We start from the raw sequence: 13,528 nt of genomic DNA, 5'->3' as shown, positions 1-13,528 counted from the left end.
TTGCTGCTCCCAAAAAGTTGCCTTGACCGTCACGGGCGGCAACCCCACAAGATCCACAAAGATTATCCTTATGGAATGATGCATCAACATTCACTTTTATAACTCCCCTATTGGGCTTCTTCCACATTTGATCATTCTTGCGAATGGGATGTTTTGGTGTATTTGTTCGAACAAAATTGGTAGCAAGTACCCGGATTGAGATGACAGATTGCTTTGGAGTTGGAACCGTCTCCCACTTTGCCATTTGCCTCCTTTGCCACCATATAAACCACATGGAAACCAAGATGAGCTCGGCAATAGGAATGGCATGTGCGATCACATTCAGGCAGATCAAGATATCCAAATTGACAGACCCAGACCGGTCCTGCACAACTGCTCTATCAATCTCCTCAGTTAATCCTAGTGATTACCACACTTGTTGTGCTCTTTCACATGTGAACACACAATGTTGAATGCCCTCCAAACCAACTTTGCATATTGGGCATTGCGGGATCAAGGGTACGTGTCTATCCGCCAATACTTCGTAGCATGGTAGTACTCCCTTAAGTACTTTTCAACCAAAATGTTTGATGTTTCCGTGTAAACGGAGATGCCAAAGCTCCTTCCAAACCCCACTAAAAGTTGAGCATTCCCTGGGCTGTTTGGGTTTGTATAGTGGCGACCGAACTGGTGGTCAAATTCTGAGTGGTACGCCGAGCGTACTGAGAAAGTTCCAGACTTCGTGTAGTGCCATGCCACAAAGTCTTCAAGAGCTTCAACATGTAGTGGAATTTGTAAAATTCTGCTTACATCAAATGGTGAGAACACGCTCTGAATAAGTGCCTCATCCCACTGACCCGTATGAGCGTCAATTATGTCTTGCACTTTTGACAACATGATTCCACCTCTAGGGGTGATAATCTTCCTTGACGGACTTGATGGGATCCAAGTATCGTCCCAAATGTTAATATGTGAACCAGTGCCCACTCTCCAAATGCATCCCCTCTTGAAAGTATGTATCCCAGCAAACAGACTTTGCCATGTAAACGAGGAGCCTTTCTTTGGGCCAGCTCTCAGAACATTACCATCCGGATAGTATTTTTCACTTAGGACACGTGCACACAAAGAGTCAGGATTCTGGATCAGTAGCCAACACTGCTTTGCTAACATAGCAAGGTTAAAGCTATGAAGATCTCTAAATCCCATACCTCCCTTCTTCTTCGGTACACACATCTTCCACCATGCAGACCAATGCATTTTTCTTTTCTCCTCTCCATCACCCCACCAGAAGCTCGATATTTCATAAGTTATTGATTTGCATATTCTTTTTAGTAATTTAAAGACACATAGCATATGATGGAATTGCCTGAGCTACTGCTTTTAAAAGGATTTCTTTACCTTGAACTGATAGAAATTTTTCCTTCCATCCCTTCAGTCTCTCACATACTGTGTCAACAAGATGTTGAAAACAGTCACTTTATCAACACCAACAATCGTAGGTAGTCCCAATTACTTGTCAGACAAAGCTTATGTTAGTATATTCAGCATTGCACATACACTCTCCCTTTCATTTACTCTGGTATTAGGACTGAAGAACACACTGGATTTGGGTGTGCTTACACGTTGCCATGAACTCTCACAATATGTATCTAGGACCCTCTTCAAGGTACTTGCATTCTGTACCGTGGCTCTCATGAGAATCAGAGAGTCATCTGCAAACAAAAGGTGAGATATTGAGTGGGCATTCCTTGACACTTTTATTCCGTCAATACCCCCAATTTCTTCTTCGTGCATCAACATGCTTGATAATCCTTCAGAACAGATCAAAAAGAGGTAAGGTGAGAGGGGGTCCCCCTGTCTTAGGCCCCTAGTTGGCGTAAACTCATCTGTCTTTGTAACATTAAATCTGATATGATATTTGACAGAGGATACATACTCCATGATTAACTCAATCCATTGTGCATGAAACCCCACCTTCATCATCATCTGCCTCAAGAATTCCCATTCTACTCTATCATATGCTTTTAGCATGTCCAGCTTAACCGCGGAAATACCATTCGAGCCATGTGTTCGCTTCTTTATGGAATGAAAGCATTCATAAGCGATCAACACACAATCAGTAATTAGTGTATGTGGTACAAAAGCACTTTGTGTAGGAGAAATCACCTCAGGTCGGATTTTTTCAATCTATTAGCCATCATTTTTGAAATAATATTGTATAGCACATTACATAGGTTGATGGGCCTATAAATTGTGTAATAATCTCTAGATTGTCCACCTTAGGTATTAACACCACATTAGTGGCATTCCACCCATCTGGTATCTTTCTGTTATTTATCGCTTCTAGCACTTCATTTGTTAGCTCATCTCCAACAATATGCCAAAAGCATTTAAATAAGATAGCATGAAGCCTATCAGGGTCGGCGGCCTTCATATCTCCTATTTGAAAATAAGGTTTTTTTATCTCTTCCCTCATATATGGAGCAATTAGAAGATCATTCATTTTCCCTATCACCACAGGTTTGACTGTATTCAGCAAGGCTTCATCGATGAGACCTGCATCCGAATTGAAGAGATTATGGAAATAATCAAAAATCAGGGGCTTGAGGTTATCATTCCCCTTAACACATCCATTACTATTATCTTTCAATATTTTAATCAAACTACAATGCCTACGAGCCGAAGCATAATGATGGTAAAACTTGGTATTACAGTCTCCACGACGAAGCCAATTTGCATGTCCTCTCTCAGCCCAGTAAATTTCCTCCTGCTCGAGGAGGTTTTCAATTTTTAGCGTCAACTCTTGATGTTTTTCCCTTGCACTATCATAAAAATGCTCTCGCATTAGTGCCTCTAGTTCATGCTGGGCTGATTTCAGTTGGGCGCGAGGGCCCTTCAAAAAAATTCGGTTCCATTGATGGAGATCCTTATGCACTCTGCTAGCTTGTCACTCGTTGAGGGACAGACCCCCCCCCCCCACGACGACCTTCTACCACGCTGTTTTCACTACGTCTTCCACAACTTCCTCTTCTAACCACATTGCTACAAATTTTCTACGACTCCCACAAGGTAATTTGTATCTAAACATATCGGCCTATGGTCTGACTTGCCCATGTCCAGATTTATAAGGCCACGTAACGGGTGCATATCCATCCATCCCGAATTCAAGACTACACGATCCAGCCTTTCACGCAATCCTGCTCTGAAAAAGGTAAACCTCTCGCCATGATAGCCAATGTCCTCCAATGAGCAATCTGTCAGGGTATCTTGGAAGGCTTGTAGCCTAGAATACTGCCGCGGGGCTCCTCCTTCTTTTCCCGACGACGGCAATATCTCATTGAAATCACCTAGAACAACCCACGGGAGGTTAGATTGAACATGAAGATCTCGGATCAACTAGTATGTCCTGCCTTTATTATCCTAACTTGGTTCTCCATACACACCCGTTAGTATCCACATCTTACCATCCGTTTCTTCAATTGAGACATCGATGCAATTAAAAGTATTAGTCCGGGAGTAGATCCTCACCTCCTTCTTCCAGACTAACGATAATCTTCCACTCCTGCCATCAAGACAGGGGAGCACAATCCTATGGTCCATCCTCAATTTTCTCATTAGCTCTTCTGCCTTAATCTCGTCCAAAAGTGTTTCAGATAAAAAAAAACGCATCTGGATCATTCCACCTCTGGATGTCCAGAAGCGATCTCACTGTCGGGGCCCCGAGCAAACCCCGATAGTTCCAACTTATGAGTTTCATTGCGATCGGAGACCCTTAGAGGAGGAGGAGGCCATTGATTCTTCTGTCGACTCCGTCATATTAGCCTTCAGACCTATGTTATCATGTATCTTTTGCGGGGTACTCATAAGAGATTTATCAATCTCTCCTCCTCCTGTGTGCTCGATGAGGAGTTCTTGATCGGACACAAAGCCTGGTGGGGGTGCCACTGATGAGTTAACCGCGGTATTAACGTTCACATTCTGATTTATGAGACGTTTCCTGACCATCGGCACAACATCTTTCGTGTGAAGATCATTCCCTCTCTCCACATCCATGTAATCAGACTCTTGAGAATTCGGATCTCCAATATTTCCCCTTCCAGCACCACTTGGTGTCATGTTTCTGCCATCACCAAAGTCCCTTCCTCTGTTACACATGTCACCCCCACGGCCTCGTCCATGGCCGCCTCCTCTACCATACCCGGCCATGCCTGTCGGGGCATCAAAGTTAACCATAAGCCAATCGCCCCATTGACAGTCTTCCATCCTATGGGTTCCATCACCACATTTTGTTACCACATGTCCGATCATACCACAAAAGTCACAGAAATCTGGAAGTTTTTCATATTCCACGGGGTACTTCTTGCTCCCTTTCAATGTCAAAGGGACAAACAGAACTAGACGTACATCTAGGGGGAGGAACACCCTAGCTCTCAGATATTTAGTTGGATTGATTCACCCTTCATTCATAATAACTTTTATCGCCGGGGGGAGGGGGAACACCCTAGCTCTCAGATACCACTAGAGGTACATCTTGGGAGAGGAACACCCAGCTCGATTTGCCCTTCATTCACAATAACTTTTATCGCCCGGGGGAGGGGGGGTACATCTAGGGAGAGAAACATCCTAGCTCTCAATGGATTATCCTATCGTAATAACTTCTATCGTCCGCGAGCGGGGGGGGGGGGGGGGGGGGGTACATCTAGGGAGAGGAACATCCTAGCTCTCAGATACCACTGTTCTTCTAACCATTACTTTTCCTCATCAATGGATTATCTGTGATATTTTCGTGTTATTTAAACAGTTATTATATAGTACTTCATAATGCTTAAAATGTGTAACTAGAAAGCATAAGCCAGCTTGGAGTGGACACAAACATTCGCCCCTTTTTTTTTCCTCTGTCCACTATACTCCAGAATATTCCATATTACAAAGATTAGCAATGATCCAGCCCACCAATACCATGGTTGACCATCCCTTAATTCCATACACGCAAACGTAATCCTGCCACGATTTCTTTAGACAGACACTTCCATCCCACGACCACTAAAATAAAGCGAAATAAATCACCAATCTCTCCCTATGGCATGACCACTTTCCATGACCAAGGAAAAACATACCATCCATTGCCCACATTGCCGCCGCTTCTCCCCTCCGTGCTCTGCCATTGTTGAGAGAGAGAAAACAAGGGAAACCTGCCAGAGCAGAGAGAAGGCTGGTAGAGGGAAACACTTGGAGAGAACGCAAGAGCTTTTCTTCTTCCATTCCAATGCATGGCAAGGACAGGCAGATCATTGGCTTAGGGATCAAATCAGCGGCACAAAAGGTACACTAATTTGTTTCCCGCTCCCATTTGATACCTTCGATAATGTGTGGTGGAATTACAAAAAGGCGTGCTTGTTTGCATCTAAAGAAGATTCAAAAGCAAAAGCGTCGGCAGATTCACTGCTCCCATTTTCTTGCCTACTTACTTTCCTGCGATCTGCATGGCATGCTGATCAGAAGTAGCCATCGTCTAAAAAGCAGCAAATCAAGATGCTTAAATAAACAAGAAAGAATGAATCTCTCAAATTTCGGGGAATGCGCTTGAATTTTGTACAGGAGTTCAAATTTTGTCCGGTGCTCCCATTTCGATGGATTTGTCGCGCCATTCGCGAGAATTCACCGGGACCCTTTCCTTATAAAGCAGGACTAGCGGATAGTACACGAAGGAAGGAAGGAAGGAAGAAGTTCCAAGAGCCCAAGAACTTTAGCCGCCGCCATGGCCGACAGCAGCAACAGCCCGTCGACCTCGTTGTCCGACGAGAGCTCGGAGGCGGAGGCGCAGTGCTGCTCGTCGTCGTCCACGGCGCCGAGCCTTGTCGACGCGGTGGACTTCAGCCGCACCGCCTCGGACGTGTCCACCTTCTCGGAGCGCAGCGTTGACCACAGCGGGCCCTTCGGGACGGCCGCCGTGTCCAAGCTCATCGGCGGCCGCGGCTCCCCCGCCGCCGCGCTCAGCCGGCTCAGCATGAAGCCCCGCGCCGACGTGATCGACCGCCGCTCCACCGAGGACGAGCTGGACCTGGTCAAGGAGAGGTTCTCCAAGCTGCTGCTGGGCGAGGACATGTCCGGCGGCGGCAAGGGCGTCTGCACCGCCGTCGCCATCTCCAACGCCATCACCAACCTCTACGCCACGGTCTTCGGGAGCTGCCACAAGCTGGAGCCGCTGCCGGCCGGGAAGAAGACCATGTGGAGGAGGGAGATGGACTGCCTCCTCGCCGTCTGCGACTACATCGTCGAGTTCTACCCATCCACACAGCCGCTCTCCGACGGCACCCGCGTCGAAGTCATGGCCACCAGGCCAAGATCCGACATCTACATCAACCTCCCCGCCCTCGAGAAGCTCGACGCCATGCTCATCGTAAGTACTACTAGCAGCTCCGTCGGTCATTGATGATGGTCTTTCTTTCTGAATTCTGATGAAATGCCAACGAAATGTGCAGGAGATCATGGACAGCTTCCAGAAGGCGGAGTTCTGGTACGCGGACGCCGGGACGAGGTCGTTCGGGTCGGTGACCTCGTCGTCCTCGCCGTCGTCGTCGTTCCGGCGGTCCACGACGACGACGACCCACCGGAACGAGGACAAGTGGTGGGTGCCGGTGCCGTGCGTCCCGGAGGGCGGGCTGTCCGCGAAGGCGCGCAAGGAGCTCCGGCAGAGGCGCGAGTGCGCGAACCAGATCCACAAGGCGGCCGTGGCCATCAACAGCGGCGTGCTGAGCGACATGGAGGTGCCGGAGTCGTTCATGGCGCTGCTCCCGAGGAGCGGCAAGGCGAGCGTGGGCGACGCGGTGTACCGCGCCATGCACAGCTCGGACAAGTTCTCGCCGGACTACCTCCTGGACTGCGTGGACGTGTCGTCGGAGCACGAGGCGCTGGCGCTGGCCGACAGGGTGGAGGCCGCCATGTACGTGTGGCGGCGCAAGGCGACGGCCAGCCACGGCGCGGGCAGGTCGGCGCAGTGGAGCCGGGTCAAGGAGCTCGCCGCGGCCGCCGACGACGGCGGCGAGGGCGGCAAGAACGTGGCGCTGGCCGGCAGGGCCGAGAGCCTCCTCCTCTGCATCAAGCACCGCTTCCCCGGCCTCTCCCAGACCACCCTCGACACCAGCAAGATCCAGTTCAACAAGGTAGCCAATCAAATCAACAACAGCATCCCACATCTGCACCATCTGAATTTGACACGACGATCCATTGATCTGAACTTGACATGGCCGTCATCATTTCTATCTGAACTTGACATGATCATCAGTTCATCACACACTTGATCTTGATGTAGATGAAATGCTGTTTTCTGATCGGTTACCTTCTTGTGTAGGATGTTGGGCAGGCGATCCTGGAGAGCTACTCGAGGGTGCTGGAGAGCCTGGCGTTCAACATCGTCTCGTGGACGGACGAGGTTCTTTTTGCCGACAAGGCTGCCAGGAAATGAATAGTGGGCGACGGACCAAACCTGACGGACGGATTCGTCGAGAGAGAGAGAGAGAGAATGAATGAATGCTCTTAATAAGAGCAAAATGTACTTACTTTCGAGCCTTGTTCCCAGCCCTCTGTGATGCTGAAGCTGGGAAACGGCCTAGGTTAGGATGATGATGATCTTACGGTAACTTTTCTACCGTGGGATCTCTACTGCTGACGTAGTGAAGGATTTGTAAGGTCTATATATCTTGCAAAGGAAATATGCAGAGTTTGTCTGACCAACAGTGAGTCCTGTAAGATAATTTTTGGGTTTTTCCCCTCTGATTTCGGGTTGTGTCTGACCAACAGTGTGTTTGATTTGCTTGTTACATGTCCTCAAGAGTTAGGACTAAATCGAAATCACTCAAATATCCAACTTAACAGGAAATAAATAGTCAGATTCATTCATGACCATCCAACTTGACTTTCTAAAAAAACCTCCGGTTTAGTAAGGTTTCTTGTAAAGTTAAGATCAAATGCACTGCTCTTCGCAAAAAAAAAAAAAAAAAAAAAAAAAAAAGATCAAATGCACTGCACTTCAGACACAGATGTAGTTGACATCTACTTTGAGCAACAGCAAATACAGGTAGCGCACATGTTTATTAAAGGAAACAAAACGTGGTCTAACTTTAACTGAAAACACACCGGTATTTCGCAGAATGAAGAACATATGGTAGCATTTGATCTGTCATATATTATGTTAACTGTTACACATGTGTGATTCTCGAAAAAAATATTACACATGTACACACAAACACACAGAAAAGGAAAAAAAAAAAGAATATACATGTGTGATCACCTATGATCACAATGTACAAGAGGAAAATCCGCAAGGCCTTCAGACTGCTGTGCATTTTAGCCGTCCAAGAGCCATGGCTGTGACAGGCTGCCCAAACTACATCCAGTCTAGAGACAAACTGCACGGCTGGGAGGTTTGCAGGTTGAAACTTCGAGGAGCAAAACGTCGTCCAAGTTCAAACTCACATTACTTTACTCGCACGGGCCAGACAAAACAGACCGTGTTATTCCGCCACGTAAAATGGTGTTATTGTCAGCATGAAAACCTCTACAGTTATACCTACATGTATGTACTCATCACAAAGCACCACTGACAGGGGGGGTCTGATCAGAGCTTCAAATCCACAAATCGAAAACAGCCTCATCGATAAGTTCGTCTAACACAAACTCCCATATCTCCACAACGATCCCTTCAGTCTTCGACCGAATGTCCATCCATGTCCGAACTTCCAAATCCTTTTTGATCGTATGATCTAATGTACTCGGAAAACTATGTCGGAGGTAATCATCAACATATTTGTCAACTTCTGCGACCAGGTCTTCTCCAATTGGGGGTGGCCTTATGTCGTGTTTGAGAAACGATAACCAAGAAGAGAGTCTAAAATATCTCTCCTGGATCTCTGTTAGAGCTTCGCAGATACAGTCAAACAGAATTTTCAGATCATCTATTTGATCACCTTGATTTGGTAGGTCTTCCAACAGGCAAGGGCTGATTAACTCATCCTCTAGATACCATACCTCCAAATTCTGTTCTGCACATAGTTCCGAGAGCTCCAAAACCAACTTTATATAATCTAACCTGACACTCTTGTCCTCCCAAAAGACCTTAAGATCTGATTCGTTATCTGGGAAGTACAGGGCTCCACGCAACTCTTCATGCAGATCGCCTGTATGTCACAAAAGAGTTAAGTCATACAGATCTATTTGAACAGATTCTTTATTTACTGGGAAAGGAAAAGAAAGAAAAAAGGTTACATCTATTTATGTAATTGGACTTACATTGTTTAATGTTTTCACATTCAGGATCCACAACATCTTCATAGAATGAATCAAGAACAGATATAGGACTGGGCTGTTCTTGCTTGTCATGGCTTAGCTCAGGGGAACAATCTGAGATAAATTTGATTGATGCTCTTCGTTCAGGTGTTCCTGGTTCTTGCTGCTCCAATTCAACAATGCTCTCAGGATAGCTCAACAAGATTTGAACAGGTTCGTTTCCTTGCTCTGCTTCCTCTAACATATCCTATAAATGAAACATGTGACAGTTAACATCAGTAACATATCACACACAAAAAACATGTGTGTGTGTGTGTTGGGGGGGGGGGGGGGGGGGGAGCTTACTGGCCGCGGGCTATCTCTGCATAGTTCTGCTGGGATGGATTGTGTGTTGCAGATTGTTTCAGACCAGTCTATTTTGCCATCTCCTTCAATAGATATGGCGTCTACTACATCAGTAACATCTCTTTGTCCTGCACACGATTCTAGAGTTATTTCTGTTTGAAGATTAAAATATATATATATACCACTCAGTTCACCGTGATGATTCATACAACTATAGAAGGTTACCTTCTTGTGGTTCTTCTTTCATGCTACATTTGTCCTGAGCAACCACCTGATCAACAACTGATACACTAGTACAATGTGCAGTGCTGCTCCGAGAGTCGTCCCATGATTGACTCCTCTCTTGTGTGGATTCTTCACTGTCAACCATGGGTACAAGGCAAGAGTCTGTCTCTTCAGGTGAGAGATCAGTGTGGCATTTTCCACTAGAGCTACTCCTAGGAGAAGACACGTCGCAGTGAGGGAGCAAAAGCATTCCTTCCAAGGATTTTGAGAATTGGGCTGTTGGATGGTTGCCAGACTTATTGTTATCCTTTAGCATATCCGTTAAATGCTTCCTAGCCTCCTTGTAGAAGATAGAAGCATCTTGTGGCGCTATTATACGCCCACTAATTTCAGTCTCGCTGCCATTTTGTTGCTTTTGCTTGCTGCTGGTTGAAGGTCTGGCGATGTCGTTCTTAAAATTTGATGCAGATTTGTCTGCCAAGCTCCCTTGTATGTGATGCCCAGAACCCTTTTTAGTTGCAATCATGGAATGCCAACGTGAAACTCTTTGAAGATCATCTACAGGTGCTGCATTTCTTTCTTTTCTTGTCTCACCGGTCACAATTCTGAATCTCCTCCTGACTTCTTTGATTGAAAATTTCGAACTTTCCCTCCCACTGTACTCTGGAGTTTGAGAGGTACTAGGTTCCTGATGTAAATACCTTGCACTGCTTGTCACTGTCTGATCAATTCCTTTTCCTGGATTTGGCTTCAGAATAACTATTTTGCTAACAGGCTGAGGTCTGTTGATTCCTTCTGGCAGCATCTGCTTTATTTTTGACTTGTCTTTCCTCCAGAAGAACATATGTTTGCTCTCCTTAGCCTGTGCCTGTGCAGACAAGTCATGATTTGAGCCTCTTGTCTCTTCAACAAAATTAGTTTCTCCAAGATTTTTATTGGGCTCTAACTTGGTTGTCAATCTACTGTTTTGGTGGTTTCTAATATTGTCTAACATATGTGAGTTAGGCTTCTGAAGCACCTTCAGAAAAAGTTCCTTGTTTGAACCCAGTATTTCCAGTGCATCCTTGAATTCCTTGGACTGAACTGCCCTGCTGCTAGAAATACCATTACCATCCAGTAGCTTTTCTCCCTTGCTCTCTTGAGGTTGCTCACAGTCAATATTGGATTGAAGATTGCTTAAATCATTAAGCTTCTTATGGATTAGGGACTTCAGTGAAGGACACAATTCACTGTTACTCTTGCAATCGTCATGTGGACATTCATTGTGGCACCTATAAATCTCACCTAAGAAGCTTGCCAAGACAGATTCAAGATCATATTCAGTGTGGTTCAAGCTCTTGGAACTCTCAGAATCCACTGATCCAGATAAATGAGACACGGAGATATCCTTGCCGTGATTTAAAGTTCCTGTCGTATTATTTGTATGCTCTGATTTTCCATCAAGAGAAAGATCATTTCCCAAATCAGCTAATCTTCTCTGAACCTCGTTGTTTGGAACTGTCCTCAAAAGATTCACACGCCCCAATTCATCCTCCATAAGTTTTTTGACGGTTGGTTGCTGCAAAGGGCCGTTTTCTATGTTCTGGAAAACAGAGAAAGTAAAATAGAACCGTTTTAGGAAAACCGATGTTTCTGTATGGATCCATGATACTTGCAGATTTAAAAAATAACGGTTTCATTTACACACGGTAGTCAATGAAATATGAAAACGGGTTTACTCCTGAGACCTTAATTTCTTTAGTTTGTTTAACTTACATCATCTTTCTCTATTTCCTCAAAATCCCTAGGCCTCTTCCCTGAGTCCCTTCCATCTGAAAAAGAAATACATCGTCCATCATCAGAATATTAATGAAATAACGTTACAAGTCAAGAGAAAATTCGCTCTGCACATTCCTCTGCCGAACAATCTTAAACATTCATCATTTACTAGTTCTAGATTGGGCATCAGATGCAGTGACCGATCTTCTTTAACTCAACCTAAGAGTAGGGCAAGGAATGACAAAACAAACTCATCCAGCCACACAGGTTGCACTTCTAAATTTAAAATATAATCCTGTTAAACAAGCCAGTGAAAGCAACCAAGCAAAATGATCAACGAACTGACAATATTAGCGTCTCTTTTGATTTTCTTATAACACTTCGCCAACACGCAAACTCGTTGTGTGGTTTTCATATAAAATTACTCCCTCCGATCCAAAATAAGTGTCATGATTTTAGTTCAAGAGGGGGTTGTAAACTTTGGTGGACAGGTGACAGCATCTGAAATTCAAAAGCAACTTGAACCATCTGAATTTGGTAGCAGCAACGAGCCTCTGATGAGTAAAAGAGATGGTTTTACCTGTGATCTCCCGGAGCTTATGCCTCCCACCCGCCTGCTTCGCATCCATCAAGAATCTAGGGTCGCGGCGGAAATAGACCATGCGCATTAGGCCCCAGACGCAGCCGACATTGGTGTCGTCCTGGGCGGCGGACCGCCTGTTGCTTCGCTTCCCCATTTGAGATCAACCTATTCCTTCCTGACTCCTCTTTTTTTGCGGGGATCTTTCTTCTCTCTTCTACTGTCTCCTACAGCTAATAATCCCAGGAACACTGCACGCAGATGAACATAGGTTAGCAGCCGGATATTCGATGGCAAAGGAAGGATATTTGTCTGAACTGTTAAGACAAAAATACGTAGAACTGGGACTTTCCAGCCGCAAACAAGGGAGGAACAAGAGGGATTAGCGGATATATATCTATCTAATCTAATGAACCCGCCAATCAATCTATATATCTTACTGAACTTTCATAAATAGATAAAAAGTAAAGTTTCATGAGGAAATGCAAGTTTTTGACAAAACTCTGGTGAACAAATCTACCTGACCAGCTACTCAACAACTATACATCTTACTGCAAGCATGAGAAGTACCCACCAGACTGTCAATTGGTTAGAACAAGAAGTAAACCCAGAGGACCAAATCGAATCCCAACCAACAGAAAACATCCAAGATCCCAACTAACGAACACACCCACCCATCCGCCCACCCAAGAGAGATCACAGGGAACCTACCTGACGAACGAATCACAGATCACGACCGGGGAGAAGCCTCGGCAGCCGGCCGCTTTCCCTCTTCTTCTCCCGCAGAGAAAGGAAGACGGAGGGCTACAGAATCGATCCCCACGGCGTCGCCTGGGTCTGGGTCGGCCCTGCGCTGTCGCCCATCCTTTGGCTTTGGGCGGGGCGGGCGGGGAAGAAAGGAATCGGGGGGAGGCTGCTTTGCTTTGCTTTTCTTTTGTTTTCTTTTTCCGTGGAGCGGGAATCAGCTCGCCCAACCCGAGCTACCCCTGGTCAGCGTCGGCTCCGTCGCCGTGGTTGCTTCCTTGGCGGAAAGGAAAGGAATGGAATGGAAGGGAGCGGGGGGCGGGAGGGGCTACGGCACGGTAGCAGGCCGCCCACCACATGCCACTTTCGGCGAGTGCGCCAGCATTTTCTGGCTCGCTCGGAGAAAAAGCGGAGTGGAGGTAGGCGACGGCCGCAAGCAAGCCTGATCCGGTAGCTGTCGCCGCAGTATTATTCGAGGAGTAGTCCTCCAGTGTCAGATGGAGTATTGGACAGAGTGGTCTTAAAAAAGACGGAATTATACAGGCTGCGCTACGGTTTGAAGCCGACGATTACCAGCTCAAGAAAAATAAATAAGCAGGTGATGATTACTGG

The 13,528-nt window shown here is 46.1% G+C and overlaps 2 protein-coding genes across 3 annotated transcripts; one reads left to right on the top strand and one right to left on the bottom strand.

Annotated features, from left to right (window-relative positions):
* The first annotated feature begins 5,043 nt into the window (after positions 1 to 5,043).
* On the top strand, positions 5,044 to 7,755 carry LOC123411402 (rop guanine nucleotide exchange factor 3-like). Of its 2 annotated transcripts, none has more exons than XM_045104351.1 (4): positions 5,044 to 5,302; positions 5,666 to 6,379; positions 6,462 to 7,142; positions 7,331 to 7,755. In XM_045104351.1, the coding sequence occupies exons 2-4, from the start codon at positions 5,738 to 5,740 to the stop codon at positions 7,442 to 7,444; spliced, it is 1,437 nt and encodes a 478-aa protein (XP_044960286.1). In that variant the 5' UTR covers positions 5,044 to 5,302; positions 5,666 to 5,737; the 3' UTR covers positions 7,445 to 7,755. The 2 variants fall into 2 exon arrangements, with proteins under 2 accessions (XP_044960286.1, XP_044960278.1); XM_045104343.1 differs by having other exon boundaries at positions 5,663 to 6,379.
* A 365-nt stretch (positions 7,756 to 8,120) lies between these two features.
* Positions 8,121 to 13,403, bottom strand: LOC123438262. Its single transcript, XM_045115765.1, has 7 exons — positions 12,884 to 13,403; positions 12,173 to 12,423; positions 11,590 to 11,645; positions 9,835 to 11,416; positions 9,610 to 9,737; positions 9,268 to 9,511; positions 8,121 to 9,155 (listed from the first exon to the last, which is right to left on the bottom strand). The coding sequence occupies exons 2-7, from the start codon at positions 12,327 to 12,329 to the stop codon at positions 8,605 to 8,607; spliced, it is 2,718 nt and encodes a 905-aa protein (XP_044971700.1). The 5' UTR covers positions 12,330 to 12,423; positions 12,884 to 13,403; the 3' UTR covers positions 8,121 to 8,604.
* Between the last annotated feature and the right edge of the window lie 125 nt (positions 13,404 to 13,528).

Source organism: Hordeum vulgare, chromosome 1H (assembly GCF_904849725.1).
Source record: "Hordeum vulgare subsp. vulgare chromosome 1H, MorexV3_pseudomolecules_assembly, whole genome shotgun sequence".
NCBI classification, from domain to species: domain Eukaryota; kingdom Viridiplantae; phylum Streptophyta; class Magnoliopsida; order Poales; family Poaceae; genus Hordeum; species Hordeum vulgare.
Note: the sequence above shows the minus strand (reverse complement) of the source record. Positions and strands in the feature narration are given on the sequence as shown.

Bases quoted from the DNA above. Each gene is read 5' to 3' on its own strand.
- LOC123411402 (XM_045104351.1), top strand. From the start codon at position 5,738: ATGGCCGACAGCAGCAACAGCCCGTCGACCTCGTTGTCCGACGAGAGC. The intron at 6,380-6,461 runs GTAAGTACTACT...CGAAATGTGCAG, and splicing joins AGCTCGACGCCATGCTCATC to GAGATCATGGACAGCTTCCA. The intron at 7,143-7,330 runs GTAGCCAATCAA...CTTCTTGTGTAG, and splicing joins GCAAGATCCAGTTCAACAAG to GATGTTGGGCAGGCGATCCT.
- LOC123438262 (XM_045115765.1), bottom strand. From the start codon at position 12,329: ATGGGGAAGCGAAGCAACAGGCGGTCCGCCGCCCAGGACGACACCAAT. The intron at 9,738-9,834 runs GTAACCTTCTAT...AATCGTGTGCAG, and splicing joins GAAAGAAGAACCACAAGAAG to GACAAAGAGATGTTACTGAT. The intron at 9,156-9,267 runs GTAAGTCCAATT...TGTGACATACAG, and splicing joins ATGTGAAAACATTAAACAAT to GCGATCTGCATGAAGAGTTG.